Raw genomic sequence first — 21,608 nt, 5'->3', positions numbered from 1 at the left:
GGCCGCTCGCCCTCCCCAGGCCTCCCCCGCCTCCTCGCCCCCGCCCGGGCCTCCCGCGGGGTCCCGGCCGCTTCCCCCGGGACCCGGAGGGGAGAATTCCTGTGGGTCCCGGGAGCGCCAAGAGTGCGCAGCAGGACGGGAAATTGCAAAAGTCCTCAGCCCTCTGCCCTCCCCCGCGGTTTTCCCGTAACTCCCGCCCCTCGGCGCTCGCCCCGCAGCTGATTCATAGCCCGGCGCGGGGCCGGCCCTGCACGTCCACGGGCGCCCGCCGCCCGCACCCGCCGCCCGGGACCCGGGACCCGGGGCCCCGCCGCCCGCGCCCGCCGCCCGGGACCCCGCCGCGGGGTGAGTACCCCCGCCGCCCGCCGCCCGCCGCCCGCCCCCCTGCGCGGACCCGCCCCGGGGCTCCCGGCGGGACCTCCGAGGACGCCGCCTTTCCCCGCCGCGTGCTTCTGCCCTGCCCGGGAGGGAGGTCTGTGCCCGCGGCGGGAAGGGCTACGGAGTTAGGACCCCCGCGGGAGGCGCCTCTGCCCCCCCCCCCCCCCGCGGGACTGCGCCGCCCGACTCCCCCGCAGCCCCTCGGCGCCCCGAGACCCGCCGCCCCGCTCCCGGTGCGCGTGGTCGCCTGGAAGTGGGCGGCGCGGAGCTGCGGGCGCCCCCGGGCGGACCCCCCGCCCCCCGCCTCCGCCACGTGCAGCGAAGGGGCGCCGGGCGCGCGGCCGAGCGCGGGAGACCTGGGCCTGCAAGCCCCCCTCCCCCGCCCGCCCGCCCGCCCGCGTGGAGGGGGCGCAGGACCCGCGCAGTGGGGTGGCTCCGGGGAGACCTGGCCCTGACACCTGCGGCCTGCGGGTGCCCGCCCCGAGCGAGCGAGCGGCGAGGCGCGCTCTTGGGTGCCTGTTGGGTGCCGCGGGGAGACCCCGCCCAGGAGGAGTAAATGTGGGGGTGAGCGTGGAGGCTCCGATGGCAGTGAATGCAGCAGCGTGTTTGCTACGAGCTGCAGGGTCGGGGAGCTCGGGGTGTCCTGCCCAAGTCTAAAGCTGACTTGGGGGTTGGTTCCAGTTACTCATCTGCTCAGCCTCGGCTTCTCCTGTGCGGAGTAACAGGTGCCTCTTAAGTTCCTACTCAAGTAGGAACCAGGCAGTGTCCTGGGTGCTTTACATACACCAGCCCCTTGCAGCTCCGCCAGTGAGGTCGGTAATGGTTTTGGCATTTTCTCTGCCCAGGAAGGCCCAGTTCTCTGAACTTCTGTTCAGGAGCTCGTCTGTGGTCACACAGCTGACAGGTGAGTCAGGGACTGGCTTTGAAGTCTGCTTAGGGGCACTATGTTGTGCCTCAGCCTCCGGGACCCTTTTTGGAGTGGTCCTGGGGGCGGGGCCTCATTCCAGTCCTCCTTGGTCTCTCTCCTGGGCTGCTGAGATGGAAGGGCTCCGAAGCGCTGTGCCTCAGTATCAATCTTGGATCTTTTTTTTTTTTTTTTTTTTTTAGATTTTATTTATTTATTTGACAGAGAAAGAGAACACAGGCAGAGGGAGCAGCAGAGAGAGGGAGAAGCAGACTCTTTGCTGAGCAAGGACCCTGTGGTGGGCCCCATCCTAGGACCCTGGGATGGTGACCTGAGCTCCAGGCAGACTGACTTTTAACCGACTGAACCACCCAGGCGCCCCAATCTTGGATCTTTTTAACGCATTGAACTCCAGCTTCAGCTGCCTATTTAGAACCTTCAGGTCATGCTCACTTTGTGTCTGCCCTGGTAGCATAGAGAAGTATTAGAAACTAAGAGTGGCAGGGACCTCCGACCTGATAGTGGTTTGCTGGGCAAAATTCATTCTCAGCTGTAACTTGCTTCCTGGTGACTGACACCCTGGCCCCAGGCCTGTCTCTTGTTCCAAGCAGATGTGTCTGAGCCTTTTACATCACAGGCAAGCTTGACAGGGTCCAAAGGACTCAGCCTACGGCGGGGGGAGGGGAATACTTACACACTGGGTCTCTCCTTCTACCCCTTTCTTTAACCTGAAAGACCCACAGAGACATGTCGAGGTGTTTCAGAGTCTCTGATGTTCCGTATAACTCCTTTTTTCCTGAAAAAGGAACCAAATCAAGAAAACTACTATGGTTTTGAAAGAGCAATCAGTGGTAATATGCTCCCACAAGAGGAAGGAGAATGTTTTCTTTGTGGGAACTGGGCTGGGACATTGTTGGCTCGGGTAGAAGGAAATCTGAGTGTCATCTTGCTCAATTACAGGAACAGTGAGACCTGGCCCTCCTTTCCCTCGAGAGGGAAGTCCTACTTGATCTAAAAAAAAAAAAAAAAAAAAAAAAAAGGGACATAAAGTGAGCATTTCTTTCCCAGCGACTGGTACTGGCTCTACGCCCTTCCTTCCCTTCTCATTTTAGTTTTGCAGTTGGTCCTGGAACGAGGCAGGGGATCCGGGTGCCTAAAAATCTGCATGTTAACTTTCCTGCTTCTCCCTCTCCAGTGCTTGTGCTCTCTCCTCAAATAAATAAATAAAAGCTTTTAAAAAAACTTACCATTTTATCATTTTTAAGTATACAGGTCAGTGTTATTAAATACACTCATATTGTTGTAAAGCCATTGCCACCATTCGTCTCTAGAACTCTTTCCGTTTGGCAGAACTGACCCTCTCTACCCATTCAACAATAACTCCCCATTCCTCCTGATCCCAGCCCCTGGCAAGCAGCATTCTACTTTCTCTATGAATTTAACGATCTCAGGTACGTCATATGAATAGAGGACTTAGCATTTGTCTTTTTGGGATTTATTTCACATAGCAAAAATGTCCTCAAGACCATCCATGTTGTAGCAAGTATCAGAGTTTTTTTCCTTTTTTAGAATGAGAGATATTCAATGGTATGCATACACATTTGGTTTATCCATTCATAATGCTTTTGTTTTTAGCTATGTTTTGCTGCACAGAAATTTTATTTTTTTATTTTTTGTTTTTTATAGAGCACTGCCTCTTTATTTGTGAAAGGAGTCATACATTTGAAGATAATATATAGTGCTAGACAAATCTATCTTTTTTTATTGGAGTTCAATTTGCCAACATATACCATAGCACCCAGTGTCCATCAAGTGCTCATCAAGTGCCCCCCCTCATGCACAGAAGTTTTACATATTTGTATAATCAACTCTGCACTCCTAGGATTTTTTTTTTTTTACTCCTAGGATTTTTAAAAAGATTTTACTGATCTATTTATTTTTTAGAGAGAGAGAGCTAGAGTGAGTAGTAGGAGGAACAGAGGATAAGGGAGAGAATCTCAAGCAGACGCTGCACTGAGCTCAGAGCCCTCCCCCCGACAGGGCTCCATCTCACGACCCTGAGATCATGACCTGAGCCAAAACCAAGAGTGGGTCACTTAATGGACTGAGCCACCCAGGTACCCCTGCAATCTTACGATTTTTGTGCTTCATCTGGCTTAGGGAGATCTTTTTTCACCTAGAAATTATTTTTAAAATTATCTTCTAATACTTTTTTTATTTTGATAGGTACAGTTAGCTCTTTACCAGATTTTTGTATAAAGTGAAAGGTAAGGAGGTAACTTAATTTCTTTCTAAAGTTTTTATTTTTTATTTTTATTTATTTATTTATTTATTTATTTATTTATTTATTATTTATTTATTTTTTCTTTCTAAAGTTTTAGGCAGTTCACCCAATACCATTTAAGTACCCATATTTTTTTCCAGCTCATTTGAAATTCTGTTTTTATGGTGAAATAAATTCCTACTCATACAAGAGTCTATTTCAGGACTCTGTTCTGTTTCATGGATCTGTTTTGTCTCTTCTTATGCCAGTACCACCCGTGTTAAATGCTACAGCTTTGTTTTTATATCTAGTTGTATACATTTGTATTTTTCCCCCAAAAAATTCTTTTGGTAATGATTCTTGTACATTTTCTCTTTTGTATAAACTTGACAAATAGCTTGTCAAGTTTTAAAAACTGTTGGAATTTTTGTTGGGACTTCTTGGGTTTATAATTCTTAATAATTCTTTATGCCTTGAACTCCATTTTGGTATGAACTCCAAGTATGGAGGAAGCAGTGGGAGGTGGAAAAATGCTGTGCTTTGGGGTGTGACTCACCTGGTTTCAAGTTCTGGATTAACTACATCACCCTATGTCAAAGTTACTTTTGACCTCGTTAGCCTGAATATCTTCGTCTGTGTATGTGGATAATAATAGAATTTCCTTCATAAGATTCTTGTGGGGACTCAAAAAATTCATTAATTCTCTGGCAGAGAGTTAGATCTAATTCATGCTAGTTAGGATCATTTCATATTAACTTTCATATCTTACTGTGGCCTCTGCAGTGCACTTCATATAGAAGGAACCAGTAAATCTTCTGTATGTATCAGTAGTACCCTAGGAGACAAAAATATGTAATCAATATAAAATATGGTAGTGCTTTTATTAAGCTTCAGTGTGCATATGAAGTCACCTAAGGGTCTCGTTTAAATGCAAACTTTTGGGCTCCCTGGGTGGCTCAGCGGTTTGGCACCTGCCTTTGGCCCAGGGTGCGATCCTGGAGTCCCAGGATCGAGTCCCGCGTTGGGCTCCCGGCATGGAGCCTGCTTTAATAAATAAATCTTTAAAAAAAATAAATGCAGACTTTTAGTTGGTAGATCAAGGGAGTGATCTCAGATTTTGCGTTTCTAGCAATCTCCTGGTGATGTGTTTATCCTTATGTTGAGTATATGGTCTTTTACTGGTATTTAAAATCATGCTGCTAGTGATACTACTTCCTATTGGATTAGATATGGTCGACAGAAAGCACTTTATTTTCTTTCTTTTTTAAAAAAGATTTTATTTATTTATTCATGAAAGACACACACACACACACACACAGAGAAAGAGAGAGAGAGAGAGAGAGAGAGAGAGAGAAAGGCAGAGACACAGGCAGAGGGAGAAGCAGGCTCCATACAGGGAGCCTGACATGGGGCTCGATCCCAGGACTCTAGGATCACGCCCTGGGCTGAAGGTAGGCATTAAACCGCTGAGCCACCCAGGGATTCCCAGCACTTCGTTTTCTGTAAAGTGCTTTCTTTTAATATTACACGCTAAAGAACTAAATTAGAGTTGTGTTGTTTCCTTCCTCTCTTCCTTCCTTTCTTCTTTTTTTTCCCCCCAAAGGAAAGAAGGTTAGTGAGAGCACTAAATATGATACCAAGTTCTAGTCTTAGATCTGAAATCATTGAAGCAATTAACTACCTAGATTATTTAAAACTGTTGCTTTCAGTTGAAGACAGCCACATAAAATCTATCTAGTCCGAGTATAAAATCTAAAGTCAACGACAAGAAAAATCATAATTTCAAGAGTCTTACCAAATAGAAAAATGTAAGCTATAAGGAACACCTGGAAAAGTATAAGATAAAAAGAACTCTTGGAAAACATGGAATCAGGTCTCACTGTGTGAGAACATAGCATGTGTCAACTCTTGAGAAGTTATAAATCAACAGAAGCTTTACTGTCATGTGAATAAATTTTTCACCCCTCACGTGATTTCTTGGTCACTTCTTTCTACTCCCAGGCTTCCTAATGGGGGGCTTTGAGCAAGCATGCTGGTCTGTCAGAGGGGAATGGCAGTATGTTTTTTTGACCTAGGACATTGATTACTTTCTATATTTGAAAATGCTTTTTTTTTTTTTAATGGGGGAGGAGCAGAGGAAAGGGAGAGAATCTTAAGCAGGCTCCACGCCTAGCACAGAGCCTGATGTGGGGCTCGATCTCTTGATCCCTGAGATCATGACATGAGTTGAAACCAAGAGTTGGACGCTTAACCAACTGAGCCTCCAGGCTCCCTAGAAAATGCATTTTTAAAATGCCTGTATTGTCACAGGACCCAAGAGATCACATTTTTGTACAGAAACACATGACATGCTCATAGGCTGATCTAGTACCTAGAAAATTCCAACCTTTTTTTTAGGTCTGTTTGACTGCAATGGATTGGGTTTGAATCACAAAATACTGTCAACTAGTTTAACTTGTTGAGGTATATGGTTCAACTACGAAATTAGTGGAATTGCAATTACTTGCATTCGTAAATATATGTAGAACATGCACATGTTTTAAAGAACACTTTATGTCGCAGAATTACATCGCGTGAGAGAGGTAACCATAATTTCCCTCATCCTGCTCACCTCCTTTACCTCATCCCAGCTCTAAATTTCTAAGTGTTAGTAGTTGGGTGTGTCTCTTGGGGCCAGTTTGGATGCTTGAAGTAGAAGACAGCAAGGCAGAAATAGATGTGCAAGAGATTTGGGGGGAAGCCCTGAGGGGTAAAGAAAGAAGGGAGCAGGAGGAGGGAGAGAAAGCCTACAGACCCAGTGCGAGGTGACAGGGAAGCAGGAAGATTGAGAAGGAAGCGCTTCCACCTGCAAAGCAGTTCTGAGAATGTTTTGCCCGGGCCAATGGCGAGACTTCAATCAAATGTTGCGTATTAGCGAAGTCCTGTGTTGAGTAGAAAAGGTTTGGCTTGATCTTTGGCTGGGAGCAGCCTGAAGAGACTGTGGGCTGGGGTGTGAATGTGCAGTGGATCCAAAGCTACAGCCGTGGAAGCTGCCAGTCATCTACATTCCTGCAGTAGGTCCTTCTAATGAGGGTGCTAAGTGGCACGGTTGCACGGTTGCACACCATTCTTGTAGAGGTGTTTGTGTGCATGCGCTATTCTGAAACTTGCTTTTTCACTCAGTATTTTTTGAATATTCTTTAGTGGCAGCACGTAGATCAGTTTCATCCTTTTGACAGTTGCATAGTATTCCTCAGTGGGAACGCATCATCATTAAATTTTCGGACTCTTTTTCACAGATATTTGGATTGTTTTCATTTTTCCTAAATATTAAGAATCCTACATGAATATTCTTTAAAATACATAAATTTTGTGTACAGACACACATACACAAGCATGCTGTCTATAGGACAAAATTCCAGAAATAGGATTTCTGGATGAAAGGGAACACACACTGAAAAAATTTTTTTTTCACACACTGAAATTTTAATAGCTATTGCCAAAATGACCTTGGTAAAGTTGTACTTTTTGACCATCAGTGAGTAACAATGCCTGCTTCAAACTCTGACCAGTGCTAGATATTAAAATCTTTTTTAGGCTTTGCCTGTTGGACACCACACAGACACTCTTACAGACATACACAATTACTATTGTAATTTGCATTCATTTAATTATTAGTGATATTGTCTAGTTTTTCTTTATTCCTTTTGGTTATTGATATTTCCTTCTTTTTGAATTACATATTCATATCCTCTGCCATTTTTCTGTAGGGTTGCTTGTCTGTTTTTGACTGATTTCTAACTTCTGAGAGCTCTTTGTGTTTTAGGAATAGCAACCCTTTGCCCTAAGTATTGAAACTATTGTTCCCAGTTTCTTGTTGGGCCAATTATAGCACTAAAATTTTTTCAGTGTTCATTTAATGAGTGTATACTCTATTGCTTCTAGGTTTTATATCATGCAGAAACAGATTATACAAATATTCTAGTAAGTTTAATGTTTGCATTTCTTGCATTTATATCTTTGTTCATCTGGAATTTATTTCATTGAAGGGAGTGAGGCAATAGCGATAATGATTAAAAATTAACTTTAACTGAATTTTCTATGTACAGATTCTCATAATCTCATTTAATCTCCATGCCCATCCTATGAAGTAGGTTCTTTATTCTCATTTTAGAGAAAAGAAACTAAAGCTTCAATGGGTAAAGTACCTTGCCCACGTTGATATGATTATTAAGTGCCAGGGCAGTGATTTGACCCCCAGCAACGTTACATCAGGGCCCACACATTTGACTATTCCAGCTTTCTTTTCCCTCTGCTTTAATCCTAGCTGGAATCACAAGATCCATGAATCTTTAGTAAAATATTACTTAAAAAAAAAAAAAAAAGAAAATCAGCTGTGCATAAGGGCTCCTAAATAAGGAATGACCTTACAAAACTAGTAGAAACACTTACCCAGGTAGGTGAGAAGAGCGGGGAAGGTGTGCTTGAACCTTCTTCTGGGCACACCTCCCCGTGGTGGATACTTTAGGAGGAAGGGATGGTGGAATTGGAGTGAAGCCCTACAGGTGGTCCATCCTGTGCTATTATGGTGGAGGCCCTTTCAAAAGGGCCCCCAAAGGACAAGTAGCAGTGCTCATAAAAAAAGAAATAAAGACAGATGAATCTGAGAATTGGGGGGAATGGGCAGCTCTTCGTGCTGCCACACAGAACTCTCTCACAGGGAGCACACACCCCAACACCCGAGCACACGTCCTGGATGAATAGCTTCTTTCTTTAAGACAGTATTTGCATGTGACATCATGAGGCACCCAGCCAATTTTGAAGCGGTTGGCAACACACTCATGTTCTTGGGAAGCAAATGACTGGTCATGTTGCTTCTCATGCGGATTATTTATGGTGAGGAAACCTCCCAGGAATAAATATTTTGGTAATGACAGAACAAGAAGTGCCAGTGAAGGAGGGCAGACTTCTTCTACCTCTGGTGAACCTTGTGCTTTGTTGTGCACGGGAGTGTTTGTACTGAGGGACACTCAAAGGCATCTCCAGTTTGCCCAGAGACAGGATTTGAATGAGAAGTTCTACAAAACGAGTAGGTGATTTTTCGACTTCCCTCTTCCTTTCCTCCCCGGCGAGGACACGTATGTGAAAGACTCTGGATTGGGCAGTATTTGGCAATAGAAAAAGTGCAAGGGCCTGAAAAGGAACCTATTTCGTAAAATAAAGTTGAAAGCCAAGAAGGAAGGATGTGAGAAACTTGGTTCACGTTTTGATTCATTGACCCGATACTTCTGGGGGGCAACCGTGTCCTCGGATGGTGACCGGCAGTGGGGGGCCCCCAGCCTGTCCTCCCCCAGCTCCGAGCCTGGTCAGGAATCAGGGAGATCTGAACAGCAGAGAGAAATTAGGAATGGATTTGGGGTGACGTGGGGTGGGGGGGCTGTCTGAACCCTGCTGCTTCCCGCCCGGCTTCCCTCTCCCCCGGGGGGCGCCAGCACCAGCGCTCCCCCAGGGATGTGGGGACCCAGAGGCTGGGAAGGAAGAGGCGCAGGGCCTTGTCCGTCGGAGCCGGGCGGGGAGGAAAAGCAGCCACACCGGAGCCCCGAATGCCTGGGAGAAGGTGCCAGAGCCGCCAGCCTCCAGGAAGGGGCACGGCCCCCATCCCACACTGCACCCTCATCCTCCAGGGGGTATAGGAAGCGGGGGGCTGAGTTGTCGGGGGTCTGCGGGGGCGGGGGGGGGAGATGAGGTGCTGCATTGTCAGGGGCCTGTGGGGGGTGATGCTGCATTGTCAGGGGTCTGCAGGGGTGGTTGCTGCATTGTCAGGGGTTTGTTGTGGGGGAGATGAGATGCTGCATTGTCAGGGGTCTGCAGAGGGCGATGCTGCATTGTCAAGGGTCTATGGGGGGGTGATGCTGCATTGTCAGGGGTCTGTGGCAGGGAGATGAGATGCTGCATTGTCAGGGATCTGCGGGGCGCGAGGAACAGTTTAGGGCGAGAGCCCTCAGAGCTCCTGCGCGGACCCCTTTCTCTCTCTGTGCCACCTTTCCAGGCCACCATCCGGAGCATCACCATTGCCCTCCCTTTAAAATCTCCCGAATCCCAGCCCTCTTCCCACCCCCACTGCCATCACCCTGGCCTGAGCCAGCGCCACTGTCCCTGGACTACTGCGTCACCTCCTCTCCGCTGCCCTCCCACCCGTCCTGTCCCCTCCAGCCCTTCCCGTCGCTGTCACCGGGCCTTCCTGTTCCTCTGAGTGACGCCGCATTACTCCTTTCCCGAAACTCCCCCGTGGCTCCCACCTGGTTCGGGGTAGAAGCCGCAGGTGGGACGAGGTTCCCCGCTGCTCCCCGTCTGCGGCCCTCTGACTGCACGTCTGCCTCTCACCTCCTTGCCTCCTGCAACACCAGGTCCTCTTGTCCCCTGAATAAGCCCGGCACTGTCCCCCCTCACCTTGGGGTGTTGGCACAACCTGTCCCCACCCCCCAGCTCCTTCACGGTCTAGTGGTACTAGTGGGGAGCTCACCAGCAAGGAGCCGGGGCCCTCGGGGTAGGGCCCAGGTAGCTGGAGGCGATGTACAGGGGAGGGGAGGGGAGGCCCGTGGGCTGGGCGGTCAGTGGCCTGGGGCCTGGGGGCAGCTGGCTCAGAGCCCAGGCTGTCTCTGGGATGTTCCCGGCTGCTGACTCTCTTTCTGCAAGTTTTGGTGACCTCTCCTGCTTTTACTGGAAGGTGCTCAGGCAATAGCTAGACCCCATAGTCCCTCAGCAAGCGGTCCTGAGGTGGCCTGGGGCCTCAGGCGTTGGCAGGGCGGCTGGCCAGTCACACGGCCAGAAGTAGCCGCGGGGACCGCTGGGTCAGGGTTGCCACCTGTCCAGCATGTGTAAACCTGTGCACATCGGCGGGAGAGATGAAGGAAGAAACGGCGGACCTGAACGGCTGCTGAACCTCACCTCCCCGGGTTCACAACCTGCCACGGGCAGGACGGTGGGGAGGGGCAGGACCGCAGACAAGTGTCCCGGTGATTCTCAAGGACTTTCTGTGATCCCCAGGCCGTGGAAACCATGGAAACAAGTCCCTCGTAAATACTATTTTCTTTTCTTTTCTTTTTTTTTTTTTTTTAAGATTTTATTCATTTATTCATGAGAGACACAGAGAGAGAGAGAGAGGCAGAGACACAGGCAGAGGGAGAAGAGGCTCCCTGCAGGGAGCCCGACATGGGACTCGATCCCGGGACTCCAGGATCAGCCCTGGGCTGAAGGCGGCGCTAAACCACTGAGCCACCCGGGCTGCCCCTATTTTTCGATGCTGTTACACGACAGCTTTTATTGTTTCATTTCTGGTTACCCTTAGTTGATAGGTGGCTTCCAACTTGTAGTTTGAAATTCCTCTATCCCTACAAATTTGTTTAAATTTTGCGACATGAAATATTTGATGTCCCAGAACTCCAAAATTTGAAAAAAAAACAAAACACATTTTAAACAGCCCTTTCCTACAGAGAACACGAGACAACCTACATCACTCCCTGATCATCTGCTTTCCAATGTATGGGATGAGATTTCCTTACAGTGTGGTGCCTTGCATTCCTCAGGGGGTTGGATCCTGTGTCCTCGGGGGATGTCAGTGTTAGGAGGATCCGATCTGTGCCCATAGACTGGGACTGGAAGGATGGTTCAGTTGCACACTGAGTGACACACACTTCATAGGTTAGCATTTTCCTTTGCCTTGCCTTTGGTTCTGAGCAGAAATGATTTTCTCTTGAATTTGTGTTCTCCCTGGCTTTGGTATTTAGTGGTAGTAGGAACCTACCTGAAGTTGTCAGTAGAGATTTGAGAGAGGTGTCAAGGACCTGTTTGCCAAAAATAGAAGGAGAGGAAAGCGGGCTTAAAGGCATATGAGTAAAAGCTGTTGTTTGCAGACTTTTCTTCTGCTGGCACTTGGGCTCCTAGGGAAGCAGACTTGACTACTGTAGAATAATTTAAGGGCTTGGTGTATTCTTTTTCTGTCTTCACTGTTGTTACCATTTAGTTGTGGGTAGTGAAAATGGATGATCTGGGTCACTGAATTTCTTCTGGCTTTGATGAGGGCCAGGTGGCTAGACAGAGGCAAAATGGACTCTGGTTTCATTGCCTGTCTCTGGGATGAGTCAGACTTTGAAGTAGAAAAGTGAAACTCCTCGGGCTTCCCTTGACTAACACACTTATTATTAAATTAAGAACTCATTAGCCTCCTTGAAGTCATCTAGGTTCACTCGTTGTGCCCTCAGATTGTCCTGTGGTCAAAGGACCCGATGAATCAGTGACGCTCTTTGACCTGCTGTTTACAACCCTCCTCTAAAGTGAGGAAAACCGGAAATTATTTTGAACAATGAAATACTGCCAATCTCCTTAGGTGGAATGTGCTGGGGTTAACACGGTGAAATTTCAATGAGGGAGACAGGGAAGATCGAGGATGACTCCCCTATAAGTAATTAATTCAAATTTAGCTCGTCTGAGACCATGGTCCTTTTTTTTATTTTTTTATTTTTTATTTTTTTATGTTTCACTACTGTTTCTTTGCTTTACTTTTCTTTACTAGCCTTCGCTTGGTTTGAAGAAATTGGCAGGTCACTTCTGTGCTGGAACAGTGGTGAGCACCCATAACTCCTGCATCTGGGGTGGGGGCTCTGGGCTGGCTGCTGGTTGACCAGCTGGCTGACCGAAGCTGGCCCCAGGGGAAGTAGCCCTGCTGCCTCCCCTCTTGCTCCTTCTCCTCCTGGCTCCATGGAGGGTAGCCCAGACGTGCTCTTCTCATGCCAAAGGCGGAAACACGAAAGGGCAAGCAGAATTACACAGGTCTTTTGAGGCCCAGGCTCAAGGTGGCACACCATTGCTTCTGCAGTTAGGAGCCAGTGCAAGTCACCTGCAGCAGGGAAACATACTCTTCCTTTGGGAGACAGGGGGAACTCCAGACTCACATGACAGGGGGTGCGGATGGAGGAAGGAGAGAAGAGTGGGAGCCCCCAACACCGTCATCTACCACCATGTGGTCAAAGAAGTTTTAGCTCGGAGCTAAAATTAAATAAAATTTTCCTTCTGTGTCATTTATCTTTTCCAGCAATCTAGAACCTATGGCTGTCTTTTCAGTCTTTCAGACAACATTCCTCTTGGCATTGCTGTCCTTGAGAACTCTCCAGAGTGAAGGTAAGTTGTGGAAAGAATAGTAAAAGAAAAAGAAAATCACACAGAAGAAAAAAAAAAAGGGTAATTGGTGCTGAAGAGGAAAGTTGCACAAGTCTTTTCTTTGGAAATTCCTTGGAATTGGTGAGTGGCAGTGTTTCCTTAGTCCTGAGCTAAGGTCTTGGTAGCTCACCGTGTAATTAGCCACACCTTACCCCTCATTTTCTGGCCAGTGCACTGGCCACCAGGGCGCTCATGAGTAGCTCGAGTTCCACAGAACTTCGTGGTAGATATATTGTGAGTGGCTGTCTCCAGGGGAGTTGCCGTGTGGGGATGGGATGTACCAGACCGGGGTGGGCCACTGGGTTAGAACAAGTTGTGATGTCCTTCAGCGGCATCCACTGAGAAGCTATGTGCTCCAAGATGATATGTTAAGTGCTGAAATCCTGTTTATGGAAAAAGAAACAGTATTTGTCACTTAGCTGCTGTCCCAGTGAGGGCATTTTTCAGGAAGTCAGCTTTGTGAGTGGTGGCAATAAGAATTCCACACGTACAAAATGTTTGTAAGTACTTTGTGTATTACTTTGAACCAGTCTGAAGGTACTCAGGCTTGAGAGAGCCTACTGGTTGATAAAGTTTGTGTTGCTTCTGCCTGTGTTTTACTAAGCTCTGCATTTTCCTCCTTCTGTGTTTATTCTCTGCTGTACTGCCTTTGTAACAGAGTACAGGCATATGCTCTTAGTAATTACTCACAGATTCCCTTTCCATGGATTTCTGAAAGTGCTGTTGGCAAGAAATACCCATAGGATTTTTCTATTTCCCTTAAAGCTCTGTGAGAAGATAGTTGGAAATACAAAGGAGATTTTGTTCTGGTAATAGCTCTGTCCTCTGTCTGGTATTCTTTAAGTTTGGGTCCATTTCTTTTAGGTTCAGCATACATGAGAAGATGCTACTTTTTTGGCTTCTTAAAACTCGTAGTTTGTTGGCAATCTCCCTTGATCTGGAGCTGAAAGATGGGAATTAGGATTTCTCATTTGTAGTGTGTATACCCCTCACCCGATCTGTCCTACTGCTGAGCGTGACACATCTGGGCTGAGGGGGCAGTCTGTACTGTAGGAAGGTTAGGTCCAGTGGGAGCTCCTGATTCTCAGACAGGCCCATGCCCCCAACTCCAGGCTCTCCAGAAATTCCTGGGTATTTAAGTCCTAGCTTTTGGCACAGCTCACTCCCCTTGTGAAGTCTCATCTGATCCAATGACGATCAACTATGTACGTACAAGACACTCTGTTCTCAGAAGCAGCTTGGGTGAGGAAAGTACCCTTTCAGCTTCATTTATGTCGATCAGCCATGAATTTACCTGTTTCTCTCTCCACCAGTCTTTGTTTCTGCTTCCAGCTTTCTCAGCTAAGTGTGCCTGCTTTGCCAAGTAATCTTGTCTTTGTCCTCACACTGCTTGGATTTCTTGTCTCAATTTTTGTGCATCTGCCAAGTACCTGCTAAACCTCCACTAAAACGAATGGGCCTCCCACGCGATAACCCAGCCAGGCTTGGGGCTGAGACTCCAGTTCAGATGTCCTAGCTTCTCCTGACCGATGAGACTCACTTCCAGTAAGCACTGGGGCCCTGTCTGCTTCAGTCAGAGGTGGTGACTGGTTTGTATTTTGGTGGTCTTTTCTTCCATTCTCTTATCTAAATACATACAGACCAAGACGGAGATGTAAATATGTAGATTTTTTTATAGAAGTGAAATTATACTATATATACTAGAAATATTTATACTCTATATAGTTATTAAACTATATATAAAGTATTATGTTGTATATAGTATAAATATATATACTGGGAAATTGTACTATAATACTTAAATATAAGTAAAGTATTAAAAAGTATATCCAGGTAAAATATGTGTATTTTGTTTGTATACTTTAATATATACTTAAAAAAATTTTTTTTAAAGATTTTATTTATTTATTCATGAGAGAGACAGAGAGAGAGGCAGAGACACAGGTAGAGGGAGAAGCAGGCTCCCTATGGGAACCTGATGTGGGACTCGATCCCAGGACCCCAGGATCATGACCTGAGCCAGGGCCGATGCTCAACCACTGAGCCACTCAGGCATCCCTATACTTTTTAAAGCAGTACAACATATGATGAGGGTTTTTACCTTTGGTATTCAGTGTTCTTTTAGAAATAACATTCTATTTAATGGCTCCGTGATGTCCCAACTTCTAAAGGGACATGGTTTCTTTTCTTAATTATTGTTGGGGCCATAGAGAAACTGGGTGAGGAAAGTGGGAGGAGAGTCTATGAGTAAGCCCCAGGCTCTCTGATCACCAAGTCTGCCCTTCTGGGCCACAATCCAGTACAGCGTCATAAAAAGAGAGCTGGGCTCAGGGCCAAGAACCCTGTATTCCTGTCTGGTTGTGTTGAGCTTGGGAAAGTCACTTCGCTTTTTTTAAACTCAGCTTCCGCATCTGAGAAATAATAGGGCTAGACTTAAGAACCTGTGCGGTCCCTTAGTCTCCCTGACTTTACCTTGACATTTCCCACTGTTTCCCAAGGAAGTCCTCATTTGCCTTTGACCAAATTCTTCCTGATTGATGTCTCTCAACTACCCTAGTCATCCCATACTTACTGATGGTATACGTCAATACCTACTTCCTTTTCTACCTAGAGCCTCATGCAGTAGCTTTCTAGAGCTTCCAGAAATACAGTTGATACTGGAAGCTGACTCATTCATTCAGCAAACGGTCACTGGGTATCTCCCATGACAGGTGTGTTATTAGACCTGGTGTCACCGAGCTGAGTAAGACTTGGCCCACCTGTGTTTAGCTCACAGTCCTTAGAGAAACAAACCCGGGACAGGCTCTGATAGCACGCTGTGATCAGTGCTTGAGCAAGGACTTAGAAAAACAGCCCTGGGGAGAAGAGAAGCCAAAGATGAGTAGAGGGGTTAGTGAACTGTTGCTTGTCATGCTCTTGAGAACATGTGGAGATCCTGGGTCTGTGTAATTTGAGGTCAACATCCGCCGCGGGGAAGAGGTTGTGCCAAGTGCTGGGGACAAAAGTCTGTACAAACATGTCTATGCCAAACATGTCTATGCCTCTACCCTCCAGGGAGTTTGCATCTACACTGTGAAACTGACGCCACAAACTACTCTACAGACAGGATGGAACGAGGGCTAGGGAAGACAGGATGATTCTATAGGCACCCGGCATTCTCTGGTGCTATTGGTGCCAAAATTATTAAAACCACTTCCTCCTATTCCACAAGGGAACTGCTCTTTCATTTTCCTGAATCTCTCTTAGGTTAGCTTACATCTGAGGCTTGGAAGACTCACCCAACGGACTGGTTTAAGAAGAAGATGAATAATGGCTGTTGCCTTTAACTAGAACTAAGAATAGGGAGATTTTATTTGCAAAGTAGAGAAAAAAGTCTCTAACCAATAATAATAATAGAAAGTGGCCACCATATTTTTGGGGCTTTGAGCGTTCAGAAATTCCAACTTACCTCATTTAACTTTGTCCAAACAGGGTCTGATAAAGGATTCACTCTGCCAAAGCTCATCAAGAATCAGAATACTAAATAAATAAATAAACAAACAAATAAATAAAACAAAAGAAGACTCAGAATGCCAATTAGTTAATTTAAGTGGGTAATAAGACTGGAAAAATAACTGGTGCCAGTCTTTTGGTACAAATTGACCCAGAAAAACTAAATTACGCATTCTGAAGTATCATCATAGTGGAGTGAACCACTATGAAGAATATTTCTTGTAAAATCTAGCATATCATATGGTTCTTAAAGTAATGCATGTTTCTGAAGAACATTTACAAAATACAGAAAAGTATAAAAAAGCAAACTAAAATCACTCAACCTCGCCATCCAGAAATAATGAATAGTCACATTATAATTTTACTTCCCTTTGTAGTACATAAGTACTACATAAATAAGTACTTTAAAAAAATAAATAAGTACTTAAAAAATACATAAAAAATAACATAAGTACTTTAAAAAAATATAAAATGGAATGCATAGTCCAGTGTATTTTTTTCAGTGTTTGGGAAAGATTGAGAAAAACACATAGTTAAACTTGGCAATGGAGAGAGAATGGAATTGGTAGGATGGTGGGTTCTCAATTTCTGTATCATTTGAACATTTTGATCATGATTATGTCTATGTAAAAAAAAAAATTGAGGTGAAATTTGCATAACAAAAAATTAATCATTTTATGGTTAAAAGGAACAAATCAGTGACATTTAGTACATTTGAAATACACAACTAGCACCTCTGTGTAGTTCCAAAACAGTTTTATCACCCTGTAATCATGAAGCAGTATTGCTGTCTTCCTTAGCCCCCAGCAATCACCAATCTGCTTTATCTCTCTGTGGATTTTCCTGTCCTGAACCCCTGTGTCTCTCCAACTGGGTTCCTTCCTTGAGCTAAAGACATTGTCATCATTATTTTACTTCACGCTAAGTGTCTTGCTGGTCTCATCCACAGAGTTTAGTAAATTAGTAAATTCTTGCCAGAGGTGTTTTAAGTTTAGTGCATTGAGATATAAGCAATCATGTCTAGAGATAGGGTATGCTCCCACTTTATGGTTTTTTAATAAACTGTGAAATATTGATTTCCAAGCAGAAAACTCATTTTTGATTTCCAGAAATATGAAATTTACAGCCAAAAGTCCTCTTATATAGCCTTGCTAGAAATTTCTAAACCAGTTAGATTGTCCAATAAAGTATCCTTTTGTTTTGTTTTACTGTTTATCTCTTTATTAACTTGCTATGAATTGTTGAGTAAGTAATTTCATTTATCTAAGCCCTAATTTCTTTATCTACCAAGTGATTTCTGAATTCCCTTACAGACTTCCAAGATGTCTGCTTCTAAGACGCACATGTGAGCAATATTTTCCAAAACTAAACAGTGGTGGTATTGACCTGTTTATTATCTGTAACTATTCAATTGCGCTCCCATTAAACATTATTTCGTATTTGCTTTTGGTCTTTCAGTTTTGTCTGAACCTTTGCCATGGGCCCCTGAATCCTTGAAAGTTTCCATCAATTCTACACATCAGTGTTTGCATTTACAATGGAGTGTCCACAACCTTGCTTATCATCAGGAATTAAAAATGGTTTTTCAGATAGAAATCAGTCGAATTAAAACATCTAATGTCATCTGGGTGGTAAGTATTTTTTTTTTTTTTTGGCTCAACATTTTAAAAATCCTTTCCTGACACCATGATTTGTTTTTTATAACATCCGCAAAAATGCCAATATGCAAACATTTTGGCAACTCAATATGGTTTTCCAAAAACAATTACATTTCTGTGTTTTTAGTTAAGAGAGTATGGGACCAAGTAACATGACAGCTTTGGTTCAGTAGGTTGGATGAGGTGTGTTAAGGAAGTAGATCATTTCCTCATTTCTGCTCTGTCCCCTAAGCAGGACACTGGAGCTGCCCTTGAGCCTAATTCCAAAAATCCATGACCATCAACCTTTTTCCTCTTCCCTCTTTCTTCCCTGTCCACCAGACATTTTCCTAAGTAAGATATAATTGTTTGGCAAGATCCTTCTGGCCAGTGGCTTCCTGTCTGTTTCATACTGTGCCAAAATACGAGGTAGGATGAGTCTCAGCACTGTGTGTTCTATCCAGCAAAGAGCTTCTTCCTGGACCCCACCCACCATGTTGGAGAGTAGCTCAAGATGTCCTTTGTTGTCTCACTTGTGGCTTTTTCTACAACAAATTAAATCATGAAAGTCCTTCATTTCACAATCATTTTGCCTTTGAGTTATTTGGGGTAGATTTTCCACTTGTCTTGGTTCAACTCATGGCTATGTCCATTTAGTTGATGCTTCTCCAAAGTGTTGGGACACATTGGTGGTTTCTTTCAATTTCCATTGTCTGGTCTGGGGAACCTTAATAATCTACCTGCATATACCATGTTCATTCATTATCCCCGGATGTTGAAGGACAACACGATGGAATGTTTTCTCATTGAAGGGGAACTTGCCTGGTGAGAAGGGGAACACAGGGATGTGTCACTCCTGGGGACCTTCATTAGCTCAGCAGAAGGCTGCTCTTTTCTCAGGCAGTAGAAGCATGGGCCCAGGGATTCAGAATGGTTTGTTTCTTTTTTGCTTTTTCTTTTTTTTTAAAGATTTTTTTTTTTTTTAAGATTTTTTAATTAATTAATTTATTTATGAGAGACACACAGAGAGAGAGGCAGAGACACAGGCAGAGGGAGAAGCAGGCTCCATGCAGGGAGCCCGATGTGGGACTCGATCCCGGGACTCCAGGATCACACCCTGGGCCGAAGGCAGGCGCTAAACCGCTGAGCCACCCAGGGATCCCCTGGTTTGTTTCTTTAGTAAAGTATAAATGCTGTTAATTTTAAAGCCTCTAGTTATATTTCATATTCATGAAATGCATTTGAGATCTGAGTGAGAGCCTTAAAGTATATATAAATTTACTTTATATAAATATAAATTTACTTTATATAACTCTGATTCTGTCAATTTAGGATTGATGCCAGGTCTCCATTTCCACTCATCTAAGAGTAGTTTCCCACAATGAGAGTTGTTTCGTTTTTTTTGTTTGTTTGTTTTGTTTTTTAATGAGAGTTGTTTCGTGTTGTGATTTTAAGTGATTGCATTGCTCATGTACAGCTGCTCACCTTTCATTATCGGCGCATCTTCCCGCTATTGTACCTCATACCAATCATTTTTATATTTTCATATTTTTATATTCTTAACGGATACACTCACCAGTTGTTGACTTGGACCCAGTACAATATTGTACGAAGGATATATTGAGGCCAGTTGTCTAAGAAAAAGGAATTTGAGAGAAATGCTGGAAGAATTCATGGAAAACTAGTACCGAATAACACCGTCAGCAGAAGGAGCGCTAACCATAGACCCAGTGGATCCCATTTTAAATTTTTCTGACAGGGAGTTGTTCATGTCTGTTTTCACTTACTCGTTAAGAGTTCTTTATTCAGGGTAAAACAGCTTGTGAAACCTCTTCCGGGAACCTACTGAGGCCCCAGATCTTTGAGACTAGAGTTCTGCTTGTCCAGGGTATGGTCCCCGTGTCACCCAGGCCAGCCTGACTGGGGAAAGGAGAACACCAAAGCCCGGAGAGGTCCGTTGTGCTGCTCAAGGGGCCAGAGCCAGGAGAGCATCCACCGCCTCCCAGAGGCCCACACGGGGGTGACGGCCACAGGCACCCCCGGTCGTCGGTGGCTGGTCATGCCTCCCGGCCCAGCCAGTGCCTCCAGAAGCCCTTGTCTGACCCTCACAGGCCCGGAGTCCAGGAGACCCCTGAGATCCCCCTCCGGTTGCGGGAACGGAGCCCGCCTCGGGGCTGCTTCTGTGAGGAGCACAACCTCCCCTCGCGGGCCAGTTCCCTGGAGCGCAGGCCCCGGCCCGGTCGTTGCTGCTGAGGAGGGGCCGCTTCAGGACTCCCGCGCGGACGGCCGGCCCGAGAGGCCCAGGTGCTTGCGGCCGGGCCAGGGACCCGGATGGATGGCGTGGGCCGCCCACAGCCCGTTCCGTGTCCGCCCTCCGGCCACTTGCTCTGTGGTCCTGTCAGTGGCAGGAGAAGGCAGCGTCGGGTGGCGCTCAAGCCTGAGGAGGCCCGAGCCGAGGCCGCCAGGGGTCGTGTGCGCCTCAGGGAAGAGTCCGGGGCCTCGCTCGCGCTTCCAAGAGATGTACGCGCCCGTTTCTTGCGACTTACTGGCATCTGCCGAATTAAACTTGCCGCCTCAATGAATGAAGACAGCCCAGGGCAGCCTGGGGGCTCAGTGGTTTAGCGCCACTGGGGACCCGGGATCGAGCCCCACGTCGGGCTCCCTGCGTGGAGCCTGCTTCTCCCTCTGCCTGTGTCTCTGCCTCTCCCCCTCTCTCTGTGTCTCTCATGAAGAAATAAATAAAATCTTTAAAAAAAGAAAGAAGAAAGAAAGAAAGAAAGAAAGAAAGAAAGAAAGAAAGAAAGAAAGAAAGAAAGAAAACAGCCCAAACACGATTCATCACATTAAAAAAAAAAAGTCACTGAATCGATGCATTCAAGGAAAGTTTTATCTCCTCCATTAAAGGCTGTAAACAGTACGAAGCACAAGTTGGGGTTGGACAGAGTCCTTGCCAGGAGTGTCAGAAAGATAGAGCCCTCTGCACATGAATGAGCCGCTGAAATCACTCAGCACATGGTTCGGGACCGTGAGCCTGGGTCCAGCAGTTCAAGGCGTAGGTCTGTCAGTGCTGAGGGGACGAAGCCGCAAACAGGAGTGTCCCAGGTGTGGGAAGGGCGGTGCTGGTTGCCGACAAGGGGCCTGACCTTCTCCGGCAACTTGGAAGAAGGTCTCTTGGTGCCACCAGAAGAAAGAGGATTAGAAGCTAATTTTGCCGGGAAGGTGGAGAAGAATATTCTGGGGAGAGCCCATGGCCGTGAGCTGAGGCCCAGAGGGAAGGGCTGTGAGCTCCCAGGCCTGACAGCATGGAGCACAGAGGGGCAGGTGTGGTGGCCTGGACTGGACCACACGGGATGCTGGAGGTCATGCTCAGTTTCCTTCATTATCCTGAGAGCCACGGAAGAAGAGGGGTGACAGGATCTGGTTGGAAGTGTTTGCAAAGTCCTCTCTGGCTGCACAGTGGAGAACAGGTGGGGAAGTTGGGGAAGGCAAAGCATTACCGGCTGTGGGCTGGGTCCAGCAGAGAGGGGCCTGGAGTGGCTGGTGACCCTGGGGGTGACAAAAGTGGCCAGATTCCAAAGAGATAAAGGACGTAAAATCCAGACTGTGACTTGTCGACAGCAAAGTCACCATTACTGATAGAGTTTCTGGGTTTGTTTGTTTGCTTTTTGGTATTTGCTCTTAAACAAAATTTAATCAAAATGTACTCAAGACTGCCCATATTGAAAAGTTGCATAGGTCA

General features: G+C 46.1%; 1 protein-coding gene and 2 long non-coding RNA genes across 7 annotated transcripts in view; 1 reads left to right on the top strand and 2 right to left on the bottom strand.

Moving 5' to 3' along the window:
- Nucleotides 1–242: 242 nt before the first annotated feature.
- OSMR (oncostatin M receptor) overlaps nt 243–21,608 on the top strand; it is a 50,640-nt gene continuing 29,274 nt past the window's right edge. For 3 of the 5 annotated variants that reach the window (XM_077896156.1, XM_077896154.1, XM_077896158.1), the window contains exons 1-3: nt 243–345; nt 12,616–12,701; nt 17,691–17,863. In XM_077896156.1, the coding sequence (XP_077752282.1) occupies nt 12,629–12,701; nt 17,691–17,863 (246 nt within the window). In that variant the 5' untranslated portion in view covers nt 243–345; nt 12,616–12,628. Of the gene's footprint in view, nt 346–12,096; nt 12,148–12,615; nt 12,702–17,690; nt 17,864–21,608 lie in introns of those variants that run through there. The other 2 variants (XM_077896155.1, XM_077896157.1) reach the window with 2 other exon arrangements.
- LOC144312965 (uncharacterized) lies at nt 1,511–8,267 on the bottom strand. Its single transcript, XR_013378610.1, has 3 exons — nt 7,977–8,267; nt 4,315–4,380; nt 1,511–2,293 (listed from the first exon to the last, which is right to left on the bottom strand). It is a non-coding gene; the product is annotated as an uncharacterized LOC144312965 (long non-coding RNA).
- LOC144312963 (uncharacterized) lies at nt 10,550–20,429 on the bottom strand. Its single transcript, XR_013378607.1, has 3 exons — nt 19,657–20,429; nt 16,189–16,259; nt 10,550–14,366 (listed from the first exon to the last, which is right to left on the bottom strand). It is a non-coding gene; the product is annotated as an uncharacterized LOC144312963 (long non-coding RNA).

This window comes from Canis aureus, chromosome 4, assembly GCF_053574225.1.
Source record: "Canis aureus isolate CA01 chromosome 4, VMU_Caureus_v.1.0, whole genome shotgun sequence".
Lineage (NCBI taxonomy): Eukaryota > Metazoa > Chordata > Mammalia > Carnivora > Canidae > Canis > Canis aureus.
Note: the sequence above shows the minus strand (reverse complement) of the source record. Positions and strands in the feature narration are given on the sequence as shown.